This window comes from Sycon ciliatum, chromosome 1 (genome assembly GCF_964019385.1).
Source record: "Sycon ciliatum chromosome 1, ocSycCili1.1, whole genome shotgun sequence".
Classification (NCBI taxonomy): Eukaryota; Metazoa; Porifera; class Calcarea; order Leucosolenida; family Sycettidae; genus Sycon; species Sycon ciliatum.
In genome coordinates, this window is record NC_088643.1 from 41,962,931 (window position 1) to 41,982,834 (window position 19,904).

Sequence of the window (19,904 nt, forward strand, 5' to 3'; positions counted from 1 at the left end):
CGCCTCCAGGTGGGCTCCGGGTGACAGGGTCTCTGAGGCGTCGTTCACGTAAATCAGGAAGAGTGTAGGGCCGAGTATGCTCCCTTGGGGAACTCCTGCTGATATGGTATACAGCGATGAGGTTTGGCCGCCCACCAAGCATTGAATGGACCGTCCACCTAGGTAGGAAGAGAGCCAGGTATGCAGGGGGCCGCCAATGCCAAGATGGCGGACTTTGTGGAGGAGGCCAGCATGGGACACACGGTCGAATGCTCCGGCAATATCCACGGCTAGAATACGTGCTGCACCGCCTCGTCCGACGGCTGTGATCCAGGCGTGGTGTAGAGCCTGTAGCGCATCTGAGGTCCCGAGGCGGCGACGAAACCCGAACTGGTGGGGTGTCAGGAGTTTGTAACGCTCAAGGTGATTCATGAGCTGACGATTGATAACGCTCTCCATGATCTTAGAGATTATGCTCAGCAGTGAAACTGGACGATAATTCCTTAGGGCGGATCGTGAAGATCGCTTGTGGATTGGAACCACGCTGGCAGTCTTCCACATTTGTGGCTGGACTCCGTGCTGGAAGCAAAGAGCAAAGAGCCGCCACAGTGGCTTGGCAAGTTCTCTAGCGCATTCCTTCAAAACACGAGCGGAAATACCGTCGGGTCCAGTCGCCTTTGAGGCATCCAGGCGAGCTAAATGCCGGTGGACTGCATCGGGGCGAAAGTGGACTGTCGTTAGTGCAGGTGCGTCAGCGAATGCCGTGTCCGGTAAGTCCAACGTGGTTAGGTCGCGGCCTTGCACACTGCACTTGTGGGAAAAGAAACGTGCGAAAGCCTCCGATTTCTCATAGCTTGTGGCCCTCTCGCAACCTACACTATCAACGAGCAGGGGAATGTCAGTGTTCCGACCCTCGCCACAAGCGCATTTTAGCTTCGTCCACCATTCCTTCTCCTTCAAGGACCCATTCGACAAGCTATGTCTGAGGCTGTTCTCTTTGGAAACTCTAGATCTAGCGAGGACTGCGATAGCATTGTTTACAGAACGGGTAAACTCATGTTTCAGTGCAAAATCGTGAGGGTGTGTCCCCAGCAACCGTGGCGATAGTGTTTATCCATGTGGAAATGTAGCAAACGCCTCAACCATTCCAAATTCATCCATAAAAGGCATTTCTGAACGCATTTTGTCCATAATAATGAATGTTTTGTCCTCATTTTCTTCAGAATATTTGAATTATATGCTGGCTTCATTCCAATATTCCCTTTGTCGCTCAATATGCCATATACATGTATGAACTGTCTCACGAAATATGCGGAAATATGCGCCAGCATATTTGGTCGAGGCCTATTTTGCATACAAATCCCTATCTAGTAGGGCGCAGTCAACCAGTTTCGGTGGAAGTGCGCGAGTTCGATTGGGATTCAAGTAGGAAGGGAGCGTCTCAGCTTTCTGGGGCCAAGACCATTCGACTCAGCACCCCGAAGACTACAACTGGTGAAATTTTATTCCCGTAGCTATGCAGAAGACGTTACTTCAGTAACGTCTGGCGCTAGCCAGGGTCCACACAGCTTTAATTCCCGTAGCTATGCAGAAGACGTTACTTCAGTAACGTCTGGCGCTAGCCAGGGTCCACACAGCTTTAATTTGGTGTTTGTTTGTTTGTTTGTGTCACGCCTGGCGCTATCCCGTATCTGTCCCGTACCGTATCGCACAGCTGGCCATTTGCTGGCTCCCGTATCTGTCCCGTACCGTACCGTACCATCAAACACAGCTGGCTACAAACAGCTGGCCACAATATTATGTACATGGATACGACTCCCTGTGTGTTGCAACTGTGCTTGAAGGGGACGGTTGCACTTTTTGTAGCTCTGTTTTATCTGAGTTTTCAGTCGTTCCTCTTACTAGTCTTGCCAAGGGGGTGGCTCGGGGTCCACCAGAGTTGCCCCTGGCGTATTTCTGAATTTGCTGGGGCGAGGGTTCTGCGACGCGGTCGCCAAGGCAGTGTCTTTTCAGTCACGACCGTTGTCGTCCTCGTCTCTCCATTCGCGGTGGTGCAGCTGACCCCCGAATGGTTTCAAACTGCAAAGCTCGGAGGAGTACAGTGGTGGCAGAGGCATGAGCTGTGAGTGGAGACGGTTGCTGGAGATGGATGGTGATGCAGGGAGAAGAGTTACGCTGCCTGACGCCGCGTGGGAAATTGTTTGAACCTGCAATTTCAGTTCGAGCGCGGTGGACTTCTAGACGATGTGTCCTCATGGCTGTTTTTCAACGCTTGGCCTATCGCTGATATCCCTGCGTGGGATGTTCTTCCAGTGGAGTCCAGGTGGGACTTCGGGTGCCCACACTCCATCACCTGGTTGATTGTTTCGGAACTGCAAACATAATTATTGTTTCCTATTTTGTGCGCATCTCTTGTCATCTCTCTTTTTTATATGTCGCACACCAGATGTACTACTATCGCCGTCTTTCTCTTGCTTTCTCTCCCTGCTTGCTGTTTTTTTGTTTCTGTTGCCACTGTCCCTCATCATACCCATGCTTGGGTGGTGGGCGGCGTGACCCGTTAGGGTAGCTGCCAATACAGTACGACTCCCTGATGTATAGAGAGACTTTCTGGAAAGAAATAGGGAGACGAGGAGGAAATGAAATTAGAATGGATGTTAGTTGCCGAATAGGTGATAGGATGCGTCAGCAAAAACATACTTTGGAAGAGATATCCCGTCGTCTCCAAAATAGGCGTGAACGGGCGAGTCAGCGCCGGTCACAGGAAACGTCGGCAGAGTGATCCCGTCGACTCCAGAACGCGCGTGCTCGGCAGAGTCAGCGCCTTCCTAGGAAACATTTCCATCAGTTCCCACAACATGCACGATGAGCTAAGTAACAAAGCATAGCGTAGGGCCCTGAGCTTCTAAGCTCTCTCGTTTGGTGTTTGTTTGTTTGTTTGTTTGTGTGTTTGTGTCACGCCTGGCGCTATCCCGTATCTGTCCCGTACCGTACCATACCAGCAAAGACAGCTGGCCACAATACTTTTATTTGTTTGTGCCATCGACATGCATGCCTGGCGCTATCCCGTACCTGTCCCGTACCATCAAGAGTACGGTACCATCAAGAGAATGAGTATATATGCGAAGTGTATCGGGGGAATGCATTCAGTGCAGTAACATTTTGTGTGGATTTGTGTGCGAGGCCGAGATCCCACTAGCAGGCTGGCTGGGCCGCCTGTCGACCAGCCCGGGAATGGCATGTAGGCCGATAGCATATTAATTATAACGTATATACAGTCGTGTAGATGTATAGCAGGGAGTCATATTATGTAAACGACTCCCTGCTGTATGGGGAGATTTTCTGGAAAGAAATACGAAGTAGGGAGACGAGTAAATGCAATCAGAATGGATGTTAGTTGCCGTCAGTATGATAATAAGAAGAAGAAGAACGCCCGTGATCGGCAGAGTCAGCGCTGGGGCCAGGAAACGTCAGGACCGACATCCCGTCGACTTCAGAACGCCCGTGATCGGCAGAGTCAGCGCCAGTCCCATACCTTTGCAGCAGACGTTACTTCGGTAACTCATTGAAATGTTCTTGCAATACAATGATGTAGCTAATAAAAGGAAAAAGCATTTCCATCAGTTCTAACAACATGCACGACGAGCTAGGCAACAAAGCATAGCGCAGGGCCCTGAGCTTCCAAGCTCTCTCGTTTTTTGCCTTAACTTCCCCTTTTAAGACCTAAAAAGCAAAAACGGGAAGTACATGTAGGCCTCTTATCGGACACCTTTCCGGAACCGGATAGATATCCGATTTTGGGAGCATATTGGATTTCTTGTCATAACTTCTTAGAAACTGTTACATGAAAAACTGGCTGTACTGAATGTACTCCGGACATTGTTGGAAGACGAAGAGCATAGTTTCCTTGACCATAATTTCTACATGTAGTTTCCTGTTAGAACTCATGCTGCCGCTTTTATCAATCACGGCAACGAGCTCCAACGGTGCCCCATCCTTCTCACTGACTTCTCCCTCTTCACCCTCCTGGCACTGAGGCGCTTGGATACTAACCACAACCCAACGTTTCTCCTTGCTAGCGTGCTGATACTCGTTGAACTCTGACTTGCAGACTAGTCCGATTTCCTTCGATACCTGCGCTGCTGAGGCATCTCCGGAAGCCATTATGCGATGCCTCCGGGCTCCTGTCAGGTAGGAGTAGATCTAGCATGCGAAGCTCCTACCGAGAGTGTGGGATGTTGTTATGAAAACTACCGTCCGTGGAGAACAAACAACACAAACTTGCACTGGCCCACTCTCTAGCTCTGCAATAGACTGCATGTCCGTGTGCAGCCTGCACCTACATGTACATGTACAGCTACATCGTTAGTAGATCTACATGACTGGAATACTGATACAGTACTGTCAGTAGTACTCAGTCATGTACCCCGCCGTGCATACTGCACTGAGAACACAGGACTGAAGTGAAATAAAGATTATTCCCGTAGCTATGCAGAAGACGTTACTTTTTTTTCTTTTCTTTTTTTTTACTATGTTCACATTCCCAGCTCGAAAATAATAAGAAAGACAATGATACTGAGACTAGGACGAACGTGACAACTATTGAGCAGGGGCTGACGCGAGACGCAGCAGTGATGGTGGGGCATTGATGGCTCTGCCGACCTGAGGTCTCGGCATCACGGCCAAAAACACGCACCAAAAACAAAAGATAGAGCTGTACGAGTCAGCAAAATGAAAAGAAAGGAAGGCCTGCAGGGTTAACACCAGCGAGTGTGCGGGAGAAACTGTGAGACTATTAACAAATTACAAGGGCTGTTACTGAGATGAGCATCATCATGGCTGATCATGGTGAGTCGGTTGTCTGAGCCAGTTGTGGTGCATAGATAGGGATAGAGGAGAACGACGAGAGCATCATCATAGCGAGTCGACTGCCCAGAGCCAGTTTGTGCTTCGCAGATGGCGATAAACATTAGTTTTGAATGCTTGTATTCCCTTGCTGTGGGGAGGCTGGGACAGAAGAGCGGCGGGGAGGGAGTTCCAGTCACTGATACTGCAGTGTGGGAACGAGCGCTTTAATGCCAGCGGGACAGATGCAAGCAGCTGGTGTTGGAGCTGGTGATCATGGCCAATGACGCTAACATGCTCGCTGCGAGTTCTGGGGCTGGATGAGGGGAAATGGCGCGGTGGCAAAACAGAGAGTAGCTGCGGAGGGCCAGGCAGGTAATGCAGTTTGTATAGGCAGGCAAGCGAGGTAACAGTCCGACGGATGGCCAGGCTAGGTAATAGTGCACCTGGACCGATGATTCGCAGAGCACAGCGTTGGATATGATCCAGGCGTTGCAGGTAGCTGGGCGGAGCACCTATCCAGATGAGGGGGGCATACTCCATAACTGGTCGAACAAATGCCTTGTATACTGTGGTGCGGCCGGCTGGAGAGAGAATGTGCGCTGCACGGCGCAGGAAGCCCAGGCGTTGTTTGGCTCGAGTGGCAACCTTCCGGAGATGAGTGCTGAATGACAGCTTCGAGTCAAAGGTCACTCCAAGTAAAGAGAGAGCCTTCTCCTCAAGGACAGGAGTGCCGCCGAAGACAATGCGAGGCAAATTGATGGGGGTTCTGCGGAGAGTGGCGGTCATGGCTTGGGACTTCGACGGTTCGAAGGAGATGCGCCATCTGCGGCCCCACTGATGCAAGCGATCCACAGAAGTCTGGAGGCTCAATGCTGCGTCGGCTGGGGATGTGTCGAGGGATATCAGGCTATACAAGGTAGTATCGTCGGCATACGCCTCCAGGTGGGCTCCGGGTGACAGGGTCTCTGAGGCGTCGTTCACGTAAATCAGGAAGAGTGTAGGGCCGAGTATGCTCCCTTGGGGAACTCCTGCTGATATGGTATACAGCGATGAGGTTTGGCCGCCCACCAAGCATTGAATGGACCGTCCACCTAGGTAGGAAGAGAGCCAGGTATGCAGGGGGCCGCCAATGCCAAGATGGCGGACTTTGTGGAGGAGGCCAGCATGGGACACACGGTCGAATGCTCCGGCAATATCCACGGCTAGAATACGTGCTGCACCGCCTCGTCCGACGGCTGTGATCCAGGCGTGGTGTAGAGCCTGTAGCGCATCTGAGGTCCCGAGGCGGCGACGAAACCCGAACTGGTGGGGTGTCAGGAGTTTGTAACGCTCAAGGTGATTCATGAGCTGACGATTGATAACGCTCTCCATGATCTTAGAGATTATGCTCAGCAGTGAAACTGGACGATAATTCCTTAGGGCGGATCGTGAAGATCGCTTGGGGATTGGAACCACGCTGGCAGTCTTCCACATTTGTGGCTGGACTCCGTGCTGGAAGCAAAGAGCAAAGAGCCGCCACAGTGGCTTGGCAAGTTCTCTAGCGCATTCCTTCAAAACACGAGCGGAAATACCGTCGGGTCCAGTCGCCTTTGAGGCATCCAGGCGAGCTAAATGCCGGTGGACTGCATCGGGGCGAAAGTGGACTGTCGTTAGTGCAGGTGCGTCAGCGAATGCCGTGTCCGGTAAGTCCAACGTGGTTAGGTCGCGGCCTTGCACACTGCACTTGTGGGAAAAGAAACGTGCGAAAGCCTCCGATTTCTCATAGCTTGTGGCCCTCTCGCAACCTTCACTATCAACGAGCAGGGGAATGTCAGTGTTCCGACCCTCGCCACAAGCGCACTTTAGCTTCGTCCACCATTCCTTCCCAGAGGTTCAGTGACTCGTTTTTCATGAACGAAACGAGTGCTGACACCCGGTCCGGGTTAGAGTCTCGTTGACATCTCGTTCTCGTTCAGAAGATTCGTTTTTACGAATCCGGCCTGTCTGATTCGTATGCAGCTCCGAGATCGATGTGCCCCAGAAAGTGTGAAAACTTTTGATTTTTTCATCTTATTAATTTTTTTTTGAAAAGCCAAGTTTCTTGTACGGGCAAAATAAACAAAAATTTTAATTACGAGTGCAACCTCAGCCAGCACCGGACGAAAAACGAGCAAAAATGGCTGTGAAAACAGTCGAGAGAGCAAAAATGACTGTGAAAACAGTCGAGAGAGCAAAAATGGCTGTGAAAACAGTCGAGAGAGCAAAAATGGCTGTGAAAACAGTCGAAAGAGCAAAAATGGCTGTGAAAACAATCTAGTATGCAGTCTCGGGAGGGAATTTTAACCGATGCTGCTCATGGCAACCGCAAATCGGGCCGAGTTGTTTGCATCTGGGGGCACTCGGTGCCGATGGCCTCGCAGACTGGTAACAGCAGCACGGATGAGGGCAAAGCTGAGCTTACATCGGATGTAGGATATTGTGGCAGAGTACGGCTCCTGCTTCTTGTCGGCGAGCATCGATGCCAGCCGAGCATAGAGTGCTGTCGCAGCTTTGCCATACCCTCAAATGCAGGACAAGACAACTGATGAGAAGGAGGCGTGCTCGACGTTGGTGATCCGTTCCTCGTAGCGGCGACGCTTCTCCTGCTCATGTCGCTTGTGCACAGCGGGCAAGGCAAACTTGGCGTTGGTGGGGGCGTGGGGGTTGAAAACCCGGACATCAAAATACGAATGCTCGTACCGACTTCCCCAGACTCCACTGGCACCGATGTCCAGGCGGGCGTTGTCTTAAGTTGAAGCCGACCGTAGCGTCATCCTCTCACCTGTCTGCGGCTCTAGCAGCTCTTTGACGTCTTTGTTGATTATCGATTCTTTCGTTTTCACTTTCGTTGTGTTTGGTAAGAATTTTTCCTTTCCTTTTTCCGCAATGTCAAGTGAAGTGCAGGCTCCCCCAACGTCCCCCTTCACCCCCGTGTCTCGCTCTGGAGCAACTCCTGTCGAATGCAGAAGAATTCGGAAATTTGCAGTCTTAGATGACATCAAGTTGCTGAACTTGATCTTGTCCTCCGGACATGAAAACGTCTTTGCCTTGATGATGTGCTGATGTCGTGTCCGTGTGTTGCTACAATGTAATTATCTGTATCGTATTCCGTCTGCTCCTACATGTATCTTTATCAAGTGTTTGCCGTGGCGGCGATGTGTCTCGTCGATAGGCACCGGCGGATTATGCGGCATAATTATTGGCACAATTTGGTAGTTGAAAATTTGGAGCATAATTTGGCATCCTTTCGGGGGTAGGAGCATAACTACATGATTGTACCACAGTTCTAGCATGTAGGCTACACAATTGTATACAATGCACCTGATCAGTGTTGGCGGTCTGCATGGTTATGAGTTTGGAGGTCATGCAGATTGTGTTTTCAATGAAAAGCAGGGTAGAAATAGTGGCGATACATTATTGTATCCTCGAACTCGTCTTCTTCAAAGTTCTTCAAGTTCTCACTCTGATACACTACGTAACAGTGTATGTACATACATGTACATGTACATGATTGTACAGTCATGTTGTTGGTTGACAGCACCAGTACAATGACATGTAGAAGAAGATGCGAGTGAATCAGCCTTTACTTTATAGTCAGGTATCCTGGGGCAGACGAGATAGTGACAAGTAAGTAAAAAAAGTAAATTATCGTGTCCGTTCCCGAAGGGAACTCAAGTAGTCCGCCACAAACTCTGCATACGTGTAATTATGCATGTTACGAAGTCATGACCTCCGGATTTTAGCAGCCATGACTGTGCAGGCTTTGGATATTGCTCTAATATTAAAAATTGAGGTACATGATTGTACCGGTACATGTATAGTTGATGTTCGGTGTTGATGGAAGTAAAGGTGGAGCTACGGGAGAGATCAGCTGATTATTCGCAAGGTGAGGGTGATGGCATCGGTTGGACAAGTATGACGTTTATGAAGACAGTTGAACATGATCATTTTCAAAGGTAACTCAAACTAATTTGGCGATGAAAAAATCGTTTTACTGAAGTACAAAAGAAGTCAACTAATGAATGAATTTACTAGTACATGTATAGAAGTACATGTACATGTACATGTATGTTTTCCCCTTCCCATGTTGATCTCTGGCATGCATAGACACCTTGGTATGGGGATACTCGTGTAACATTTTGTTGTACTTATGCCGCGAAGTTATGGTCGTTGGTTGCTCCGACAATTTCATGTCTGGCGCTAGCTCTGTGGCAGACGGACCTCCGACTGGCGCTATCCCGTACTTGTCCCTATTACCGTAAATACACATGGCGACAGAGCTAGCTAGCGCCAGACATCGATACGGTATTGTACGGTAGAAGGATGTCGTATAGCATGTCGTACAACAGTACGATGAAATTGTCGGAGCAACCAACGACCACTTAATATATCAGTAGCGGGTGCTATCCCGAGCATTGTGTTAGCATCGCGAAAGCATAGACAGGATGCGTGTTACAGGAGACCCAAGTTGCTGAAGATCAGTAGTTTTTGCTGATAACGCGCAGAAAAACTAAATCTGCTGCCTCTTTTGCCGTCGGACAGGATGCGTATTAACTTAAAGGAGACTGTAAAGTTATGTAATGTGCTCAACAGGCAACCATGCATTCGGCCGCCAGCAACAGTTAAAAGCACAAGAACACTATCAAGGTAAGGACATTTTTGTATTATTGTATTGTATCGCGATATCGTATTGTATGGAATATAATTTTACCTCATTGGCTCAACAGGTCAATGTAAAAAGGCAAGAAAATCTGATTATAAGGAGATAAAAAGGAAAAGAAGGAGCAAATCAAAAGCGGATGAAGTGAGAGAAAAATAACAATCCGCAATAAGTTCTGCAAATTTTTTGCCTCACTCATATTCAAACTGATTGAAACGTTTTTGCAATACAATGATGTAGCCAATCAACGGAAAAAAACATTTCCATCAGTTCTAATAACATGTACGATGAGCTAGGCAAAAAAGCATAGCGTAGGGCCCTGACTCCCTGAGCTTCCAAGCTCTCTCGTTATAATCTTCAAGAGTGAAGGCGTTACGACCTAGGCCCTGCTAAGTGCTATGCGATTGGTCATCTCCGTGCCTACAGTCTTGTGACATGTCAGAAGTGTCGTTCTTTACAACTTATACAAGTACATGTACACGCTGAGCTCACGAGGGCGCGGCCCTGGTCATTCGACCGGATCTCCATGTTATGTCGATGATTCACGCTACTGTCGTGTCAGTACTACTGACACGACAGTAGCGTGAATCATCGACATAACATGGAGATCCGGTCGAATGACCAGGGCCGCGCCCTCGTGAGCTCAGCGTGTACATGTACAGTAGAACTAGTACTCCTTCTACTAGTAGTACCACTAGACTGTAAAACTGAGTGTAAATCCTCAGTTTACCTGCCACTTGCCTCAATGCCAGGTGAGAATCAGCTGCTCAGCAAAATAAAAGAAACCTTGGGTAAAACATGTACTGTTGTAGTGATGATAGCGATCCCAGCCTAGTAGATCTACACGTATCCAGTGCATGCCTCCGATCCGTGTTCTTTTGAGCACGGTTTCCAGGTTTTGGCTAGTGAAAAATTGCGGCACAAAAAAGGCATGCCTTCAATTCATGCTTCACTCCGCTTCAGGCTTCACCATGTTCACTGCGGCGGCAAAATTATTGCGAGAATGTGTGGGACTGGTATGGGAAATTAAAGTCAACGGCCAGCCATTCTACCAAGTAACGTTGCCGGCGCAGCCTGAATAGGGCTTGAAAGTGCTACGTCACAGCATAGAAACAATTTCAAAAATTCAAAAACTGGATGTACCAGGGAGTCGTATAGACCCAGGGAGTCGTATAGACCCGGGAGGCGACACGAGGCACTTTCTCCCACTTTTCCCTCAGATATCCCCGGTGCGTGCCCTGAGTTATAAACCAACTACTCCGCGTACTTATGCCATGGGACTTTGGGAGTGCACTCCTTGGCTTGGGGAACGGACTCGTGCAGAATCGATCGTGGGAAATCGTAGCTCGAAAAGAAGAAGAAGAATGAACTACTTTTCCAAGTAATTTGTTGCATTTGATGATCGTGATTGAGGCAGAGAGTGCTGCTGATCGCGATCCAGATCCGGGTCAAGAATCACCTCCTGATCCTAAGGAAACCTCAGCTGACGTAGATCTACGTTCTCTTCGCGTGAACGCTCAGTCTGTATTGGCTTGGGCCACAGGTATGGTTTGAATTCTAATTTTCTATGTTATTATATTTTTCAATTTGTCTTGAAACTTTCAACCTTGCTACTCAGCGGCTTCTGATCTGGTGCGCGTACTGCATAAAAAGTTGCGAATCATGAATTGGAAGAAATACTTGTGGGTTGATAGAGTGCAGTACTTGTTCAATGGTTTCTACAGAGCGTTCCGAATCCCAGCCGCTAAAGACCCACAGAAGGCAAGAAGCTTGCGTTGCAAAGCTGCTGTCCCGCCTGACTGCGGAGAAAGAAGACTCGTTTATGGTTGTTCTACAGCCGCTGCTGACGTCCATCAGCTCTGTCCTGCTCCCAGCTGCAGATAGGCATGGATTTCAATGAGTCGTGTCCCAACTCCGGTGTGAACGATTTCCCGACGTCAAGACGAAGTGGGGTCAAGTCATGGGTGTTGCAAGGAAGCTGTCACAAGATGATCCGGTATTGAACGGTAGGTTTTGTAAAGCTGCTCTAACATTTGGATCCTATAAATTATAACATTAAATTATTATTTGTATTCACGAAGCCATGCCCAAGACGTGCGACATAGCATGCGTTCGTGTGTATGTGTGTGCGTGTGTATATTGTGTGCGTGTGTGCGCGCTTGTGTATGTCGTAAAATCCCGCCAGAGCACCCCTACCTCCGGAACCATTCGAGTAGATCCATTTGGGGAGGGGCGGAAGGGCGAGTCCTGCTTGCCGTATTCAGTACTACATGAAAAAGTACTCACCCTAAGAAAACTGTGCGTGCGTCTCGTACACCCAACACAAGTCAAGAGCTGGGAGTCGTACAAACCCATCAAAACCCTAGGGTGTGTGCGATCTCTGGTCAAGAGGGTGGGAACTGTTGCGTACATTTCCAACCAGGTCGTAGACGTGTCTGCAGTACAGTACGACCTCACACTTCACATAGTCATACAAGGATACAACTCTATTGATAGATAAGATAACGTGCTTGTAGATCTCTGCCATGCCAAAGTTGCATTCGGTAGAGGTAGTAGTCTCTGTCAAAAGTGTTTGCCATTGGCTCACGGCACTTGTAGCAGCTGATCGGACGATGCAAATGGACTCCCAGTCCACATTAGCTGGTTCTTGATATGCCTTCGAAAATATACCATGGCACGCACTTTCCACTGTTGTTACATAGGGCCGGACGTGTGTTGTCCTGAGCTTGCCACGACACTTTCCGATCTGTCCATCTCCTTTCTTTGTTAAGTTGAAATCATTTGAAGAGCTGATGGCTGGTAACTTGCTGGTCAGCTGGTAGGAATACGTTTGCAAGTGTTGCTGCTGATTTGTACATTGAATTGCCGGAGTGACGTGGCCTTGAGTAGTCTTCCCCAGCAATGAACTGAAGAGTAGCATGCGTATTGAATTCTCGTGTTGCCGGTTCATCGGTCCTTCTCCATGACACCGGACTAGACTGAATTACTGGCGTCCTTTCATCGGCCTGCTTTTCGCCTCGAACTTCACGAGTCTTGAAATCTGGACCCAACATAATAAAAGTGGGACTCAATTGCGCAGTTCAGACAATAAATTGATGCAATAAGGGGTCATCGCAAAAGTGATTAGTCATTCCTGAAAAAAACATCATTCATTTCGTACTCGGACCTCCTCTCCACCCTCCGAAATGAATGGACGACGAAAATCGCATGCATGTACATGTGTATGCATAGCGTCAGTCTACTGAGATTTTAGCTCCCCCCCCCCCCCCCCCCCCCCCCCCCCCCCCCTGGAACGATCTTCGTTTCAGGGACGACCAAAAACTTGTGTGACCACTGACTTTCTTTCTCAGTTATCAAGCAGTATGCAATTGCATTATTTGTAACAGTAATTACTTGTCTGTGTCATGTGGATGCATTGTCTTATTTCCTTTTTCAGGCTACAGCACAACCAAGAGAACGAAATGTACGTCGCAATCAAGCTATGTCGTTGCCATCTTCTATGTGCCATGCGTTAGCTGATGTGCCAGCCTGCTATGTCGGATACCGCTAACCATGCATCGACTAGGCGCCAGGCGCGAACTGATGGTGGTGGTGGTGGTGAGAAGGAGAGCTCTGTGCCAGAATAACTTTGCAGTTTAGAGAGCGTGTCTGGGCAGGCGTGTATTTACCCCATATTGCCAGGTGTGTATTTACCACCATATGGACTAACCATAAGTGCAGTTGCAGTGGAGTCTTCAACTTCATTCTCCCGAGTCAAGCTCCTTGTGAAGACATCTAAGAAGAAGATTGCCTGATGAGTCCAGCCGGGACGAAAGGTACGTCGCAATCAAGCTATGTTGTTGCTGTGTCATCTGCTATGCGCCATACGCTACCTGATGTACCAGCCTGCTATGTCGGACACCACTCACCCTGCATCGACTAGGCGCCAGACGCAAACTGATGATGGTGGTGGTGGCGGGAAGGAGAGCTCTGTGCCAGAATAACTTTTCAGTTTAGAGAGCGTGTGTAGGCAGGTGTGTATTTACCGCCGTATGAATCAACCACAGTACGATCAGCTGACGTTATAACTTATAAGGATGATCTCGTGCAGCGATATTATGATAATTTTTTTAAAGTCTTTTCTAAGGACTCTCCACTGCAGCGTTTTCTTTCCACTCGGTTCTCTTCTTTTCATCGCTCAGCTAGCACTTGCAATGCTTATACATATTGATCAATCCCGTTCAATTTTCTGTACATTTTTCTCAAAATCCATAGCGCGGACGAAGTAGTGATTTTCAAACAAATATAGAAAATACGGAAGGTTGATAGCACTGTGTTGAGGCAGCTATTGTTGACTTTATTTGGAATTAATTCTGTCGTATTTGCACACATTCCTGAGTGCATTGTATTACTATTAGCATCCAATGTGTGTTATCTGTGCGAGCTTCTAACCTTGTGAACATTCACCGAAGGTTCGGTTGGTGGCGCACAAGATCTTCCGGGATGGCTCTTGCGGGCTCTCAGCCCTGCGTTCACTGCATAAAACTTGGCAGAACAGTTCAAGTTTCAATGTAGGCCATTTCCTCACTCTGCCTCCCAATATTTCACATGTGCAATGATTATAAGTATTGTAGATCACTGGGACAGCGCCACTTTGTTAGCCGATGTTAGTCCTGAAGAAAAATTGACTTCATTGCCCTAAAGGTGAGAAGAAATTGGGACTATTTGTGAAGGAAAACTTTGGAAAATGTAATTTCGAATAAAAGTCATTTCGTTTATCTGGATAGGTCCAATATTTCACAAATGTGCAATATAAGTATTGTAGATCACTGGGACAGGGCAACTTGGTCTGTCGAAGTTAGTCACGAGGAAAAAAATTACTTCATTGCCCTAAAGGTGAGAACAAATTGGGACTATTTGTGAAGGAAAACTTTGGAAAATGTAATTTCGAATATAAGTCATTTCGTTTATCTGGATAGGTCCAATATTTCACAAATGTGCAATATAAGTATTGTAGATCACTGGGACAGGGCAACTTGGTCGGTCGAAGTTAGTCACGAGGAAAAAATTACTTTATTGCCCTAAAGGTGAGAAAATATTGAGGCAATTTGTAAAGAAATGATTACCTCATCTTAGGTGGTCAAAGTGCCTCAGAGTTCGAGTGGCAGTGCAAAGCCAGTGAGTAAGCCAGTGAACAAGACCCTTTATTAGTGAACTCCTCAGCGATGGCCACAGATGGCTGTATTTCGGCAATGGAGATCGAAAGTCTGACCACAATTGTTCAGCGAAAGGACGAAGACGACGATTTCTCGCTATGTACGGATTTCCCGCGCGCTATGACCTATGTACGGACTTGTCCCACACCGAGCAGGTCGTAATATTTTGAATCGTTGAGTCGAACATGGTTGTGCACAAGTGATGCGCGTGTCGCCTCCCGGGTCTATACGACTCCCTGGATGTACTTGGATCCAGTTTTTGTATGGATCCAAGCACATTTCAAGCGGTCTTACTCACAGCAAGGTGATGTAGCCAGTGGAACTGACTGATTTGGCTACTGGGGGCGGGGTGACAACTGGTGGCGAAGTAAAAGTCACACATGTATACGACATGAGTGGGTTGCTATGCACCCACATACTGAGGCAATAGCAAAGTCACAACTTAGTGGATCCAAATTAGAAATCTGATTTCAAATTACTACTCCCTGGCCGTTTTGGACGTCATCACTTTCAAGCCCTATACATACATTGTATACCAAATAATTATAATTATGAAGGTCGAGAGCGTGGAAAAGAAATGTACAGCAGGCTTCAGGATAATAATTATTATCATGCACTCCATGCCAGTGCTGATACCCCAGTGACCAGAACTTGATGTTGCACGTGATTCACGAACACTGCAGGGCCGGCGCCACTGGTACGGCCATGGCCATACCAAAAAAAAAAAAAAAACTTCCCAAAAAGTCGGTCCACATGGCCATATGGAACGTCCAAAACCGGAAAGAAAAAAGTGACCAGAACTTGATGTTGCACGTGATTCACGAACACTGCAGGGCCGGCGCCACTGGTACGGCCATGGCCATACCACAAAAAAAAAAAAACTTCCCAAAAAGTCGGTCCACATGGCCATATGGAACGTCCAAAACCGGAAAGAAAAAGTTTCGATGTACATGTATGATTTCGATGTATGATTTTGTACAGGGAGTCGCCCAGAGTGCAGGATTCGCCGTCTAAATTCCAAGATTTTTCTGCGGGAGGACCCCCCTTCAAGATGCCCCTTCGGCCGCACCACTCCGCGGAAGCTGCCTCCGGCCCTGCACTCTCAATGTTTTCATGAAGCTAAAAAGTCAGGAGCAAAGCGACAACCTTGAAACTCGGGAGGCTCTGGTTAGGAACTTGAAGCTCCAACGAGGAGATGGAAAGCGCATCGAAGATGGGTAATGAAAATGTATGAGCGACGTCCCATTGCAAAAAAAGAATACCGAATGTTACTGGGTGATGAGTCTGATGAAGAAACTTGTAAGGCCATGGGAAATGTACCAATCTGACTACAACTCAAAAATGCAAAGCAACACCCACTTAAATTTTGGGAAGATATAGTTTTTCAGATCGGAGAGCAAATATAGATTGTACATGTGATTGAAATACTGCTGGATGACCAGACAATCTCTGTTGTTGGCTATGGTCATTGTGAGGATAAGGAATAAAAAAAGGATGCCACAGCGAATTTCGCCTAACATGGAACAAGTCAATTGCACAGTATGTTTACATGCTAGACAGAAGATGTGTGTCCGTCCTACCAAATGTCATTCAGATATACAGATATTCAACAAGCTATAGTGTAGTATAGACAAATCTAGCGACCTGCGCGTGCAGTTTAATCAGATAATACACGGCATCCTGTCGGAGAACATACATTGTATACATGAGGTCTTGCTGCAGGTAAGAGCGCACACTGAACCTATGTACCTGTGCGGTGTTTTTCTAGATGGTAACGACGGTGGTGGTATGTCACCGCGAGAGACAATCAGTTATTCTCATAACCGCTTGCCATCTGATCATCGCTTGGAGAAGAGGGAGAAGTCAGCCTTCTTCTTGGCCTTCATGCGGTTGGTATAGCCTGACTCAGTGGTATCGTTGCTGCGCTGCGCCATGTGCTTCTGTCCGATATTGGAGCTCAAATGCTTGCCGCCATGCTCCCATCTGGATGCGGAGGTCAGGTTCTCTGCAACGCGATCCATGTCCCGGTCCAGCTCTGTTGTTACTTGGCAAGCATTTGATGCACTCGAACGGATTACTTGTTGTTGCTGCACGACAGGAGAAAAAAACAACAATCGAAAGCATGACAAGACGCACAAATTTGGAAATCAGCATACAAGTTGCCGGCACAGTAGAATACCATCAATGACTAAACAAGGACACCCATTGGCACGTCGGATTTCTCCACTGTGCTGCAGGACAGTACTATCTTACATACAGTCAAACCTCTTTAGCACGAACACCAAGGGACCGACAGTATTTGTTCGCAACAAATGTGAACAAAAGGGAGTTCTTCTTATCCACATTTCGAACCCGGTGAACACAACACCCAGTAATTCATTACAGTTATGAACACTAGTTCTTCGACCTTCTTAGGTTTCCTCAGCGGACTTTTAAATGTCAGTTTACAATGCATCGTGCGCGGGGGATTCTTACCTGAACCAGCATATGTCTTGCTCCACCAAGATCTCCTTGGTTCGCCAGTGCTGATGCATGCTCAATGACTTGAGCTGACGTTATACGGTTACGGTGCTGGTCAACATCAGGGTTGGGTGAGCGATCAGCTGGAAGTTCCTTGACTCTGCGTACTTTCAGCAAGGCTTCCTTTACCTCCAGCATACTTGTGATGACATTGAAGCAGGTCAGCTTAGCCTTGAGAATAACCCATTCACCACACTCTTCAGGTATCTCGGGCAGATCCAAGCAGAACACACAGTCGCGGCATTCTTCTGACTGGATATCTCCCAGAGGCAACGTAATGGCAACGCCACTGTCTCTTGATTTGGTGCTTCGACCTGCATAGGCTTCGCTTATGTTACAGCCGTTCTCAGCCGTGATTTCCAGAGAGATATTCTGAGCGGCTGTGCTCAGCAAGCCACCCAAGCAGTCGGCAAAGGACTCTGGGATCTTCTCAGATGTATCGATGTAGTAGTAGACCCCATTGCCAGCGTCACTCAACGCTTGCAACAACGTGGCATTGTGATCAGCACCAAAGCCAAAGGTGTAGATACTCGCAGCCACAACGTCACTTAGTTCAGAAGAACCTGCTGATGGAGGAGTTGGTGCTGCTGGTGGAGGCAGTGGTGGTTGTAGTTGTTCAGGCGCCATCTGTTGCGGCTGCATTGGAGGTGGCATCTGTTGCTGCTGCATCTGAGTCGGGATCTGTTGCTGCTGCATCGGAGGCGGCATCTGTTGCTGCTGCATCGGAGGCGGCATCTGTTGCTGCTGCATCGGAGGCGGCATCTGTTGCTGCTGTAGTTGGTTAGTTTGACTCATTGGAGGTGATGACTGTGTAGCAGAGGAAGAGCCAAAAAAGCGGAATGGATTGACAGCTTGCACAAGATTGCCCAGCATTGAGCTTTGTTGTGCCTGTTGCTGACGTTGTTGTGGTTGTGCCTGTCTCCGGCCCAACATCTGTCGAGCTTGATGCCGACCGCTGGTGGCGCGATACTCACCAGCGGGATAGAAGTCGTTGCGGCCTCGTTGCGTTAAGCAGGCAATGATATCTTGCTGCGAGGTTAGGCCCTCATTGGCCATGCCATCCGTCATCAGAAGAATTGATGACACCGTTTTCTTCTCCTTTCCGGCACCTGTATCGCCGCCGGCGTTCTGTTTCTGCAGGTCTTCAATCATTGCCAATCCTTCCAAAAGTCCACCGGATAGATTGGTGCAGGACCCTGTGCGCAAGCGTTCGATCAGATCAGTAATTTCCGCTTTGCCGCTCGCATCCATCTTCTTGAGTGTACCAGTTGATGTCACATCAGAATCATACAGGACGACCCCCAGCTTGTCTTTCGCACTCACTGTGAACACATAATACAGGAAAGAACCCATAACGTTAGATGGATATTTGTTACTCACATCTTGTAGCGTATGTGGAATAACCTTCCCGGCAGAGTTAGCTAAGTAACAATAATTAGCCCTAGAGTCGTAGACAGTCAATCAAGTTGCAGCAATTTCTCATCGGGGACATATATTTGGGATCATTGTCACAACTTCTCAGAAACTTTTGGCTTGTGAGCAACACTGGCTCACACTCAATCACTGCTTTTCACAAATTCATTTCAGAAAAAAATGCAATTCAACGTTTCGAACTGTTACATGTAAACTAACAGCACTCACATTGTTGGATGACGAAGAGCATAGTTTCCTTGACCATATCTAGTTTACTGTTTGAACTCATGCTGCCGCTTTTATCAATCACGGCAACGAGCTCCAGCGGTGCCCGATCCTTCTCACTGACTTCTCCCTCTTCATCCTCCTGGCACTGAGGCGCTTGGATACTAACCACCACCCAACTTTTCTCCTTGCTAGCGTGCTGATACTCGTTGAAGTCTGACTTGCACGCTAGTCCGATTTCCTTCGATATCTGCGCTGCTGAGGCGTCTGCCGAAGGCTGAGCCATTCTCTCAGCGATACGATATCTCTTGGCGGATAGGGGTGTACCAGCAAAACTCTTGAGTCCAACTCTAAGATTCGGAGAAGGCAGTTCAATGTTGTGCCAGAGTGGGAAAGACTCTGCAACTGCATAAGTCCAACGCAGCTTTCACCGGCGTAGGGTAAAACAGTGGGACTGGATCCAGGAGCAAGCCCGCTCTCCTTTTTATTCCCAACTCTACCTAGCTGCCGTGGCGCCAGGATCGTTCGAGTCGACACGTGGCGAAGGCGAATGCTGTGCGAGCAGTAAAGAAGTACGTCAGTACAGTCATGCAGTCCACTCATGAAGCTCAGCTCACACCTTACTATGTCCTTAGTCTAGTCTGTGCAGTGTCCATGGTGTCTGTGTCAGTCCACATACCTGCATACCGACCGTACTCATTCAGCGAAGTATACATGGTATACCAGGTCCAGGATGTGACTTGCTTGGCTGAGCGCGCCTCAGCGCGGCCGCTCTGATCCGAATCTCTGCAGTGCAGAGTGCAGTCTGCGGCGACTCTGCGCTGCACTGCTGTACGGCATGCACGCGATGATTACCTCATTGAACTCTTTCGTCGATCGTGAGTAATGCAGAAGCAAAAGCACTTGATGAAAAGAGCAGTGGTGTGCAGATTCCAGGCCGGACTCAGACAGTAGATCTGTACTGTATACACGCACGAGTTATTACGTTACTTACAAGTCGCGTAGATCTACGTACTACATTGTACTACTAATACTATGTCTACATG

General features: G+C 48.2%; 1 protein-coding gene and 1 long non-coding RNA gene across 2 annotated transcripts; one reads left to right on the forward strand and one right to left on the reverse strand.

Moving 5' to 3' along the window:
• Positions 1–9,256: 9,256 nt before the first annotated feature.
• LOC135826690 (uncharacterized) lies at positions 9,257–13,909 on the forward strand. The gene is made up of 4 exons (XR_010555333.1): positions 9,257–9,492; positions 10,726–11,048; positions 11,230–11,511; positions 12,942–13,909. It is a non-coding gene; the product is annotated as an uncharacterized LOC135826690 (long non-coding RNA).
• A 1,918-nt stretch (positions 13,910–15,827) lies between these two features.
• On the reverse strand, positions 15,828–19,403 carry LOC135826683 (uncharacterized). Its single transcript, XM_065339287.1, has 3 exons — positions 18,862–19,403; positions 17,176–18,542; positions 15,828–16,787 (listed from the first exon to the last, which is right to left on the reverse strand). The coding sequence occupies exons 1-3, from the start codon at positions 19,142–19,144 to the stop codon at positions 16,539–16,541; spliced, it is 1,899 nt and encodes a 632-aa protein (XP_065195359.1). The 5' UTR covers positions 19,145–19,403; the 3' UTR covers positions 15,828–16,538.
• Between the last annotated feature and the right edge of the window lie 501 nt (positions 19,404–19,904).

What these genes read in the sequence shown, in the direction of transcription:
- LOC135826683 (XM_065339287.1), bottom strand. Translation starts at nt 19,144, where the DNA reads ATGGCTCAGCCTTCGGCAGACGCCTCAGCAGCGCAGATATCGAAGGAA. An exon ending in GCTCTTCGTCATCCAACAAT is followed by an intron (nt 18,543 to 18,861) that starts GTGAGTGCTGTT and finishes ATGTGTTCACAG; the next exon opens with TGAGTGCGAAAGACAAGCTG. An exon ending in CAAGACATATGCTGGTTCAG is followed by an intron (nt 16,788 to 17,175) that starts GTAAGAATCCCC and finishes CCTGTCGTGCAG; the next exon opens with CAACAACAAGTAATCCGTTC.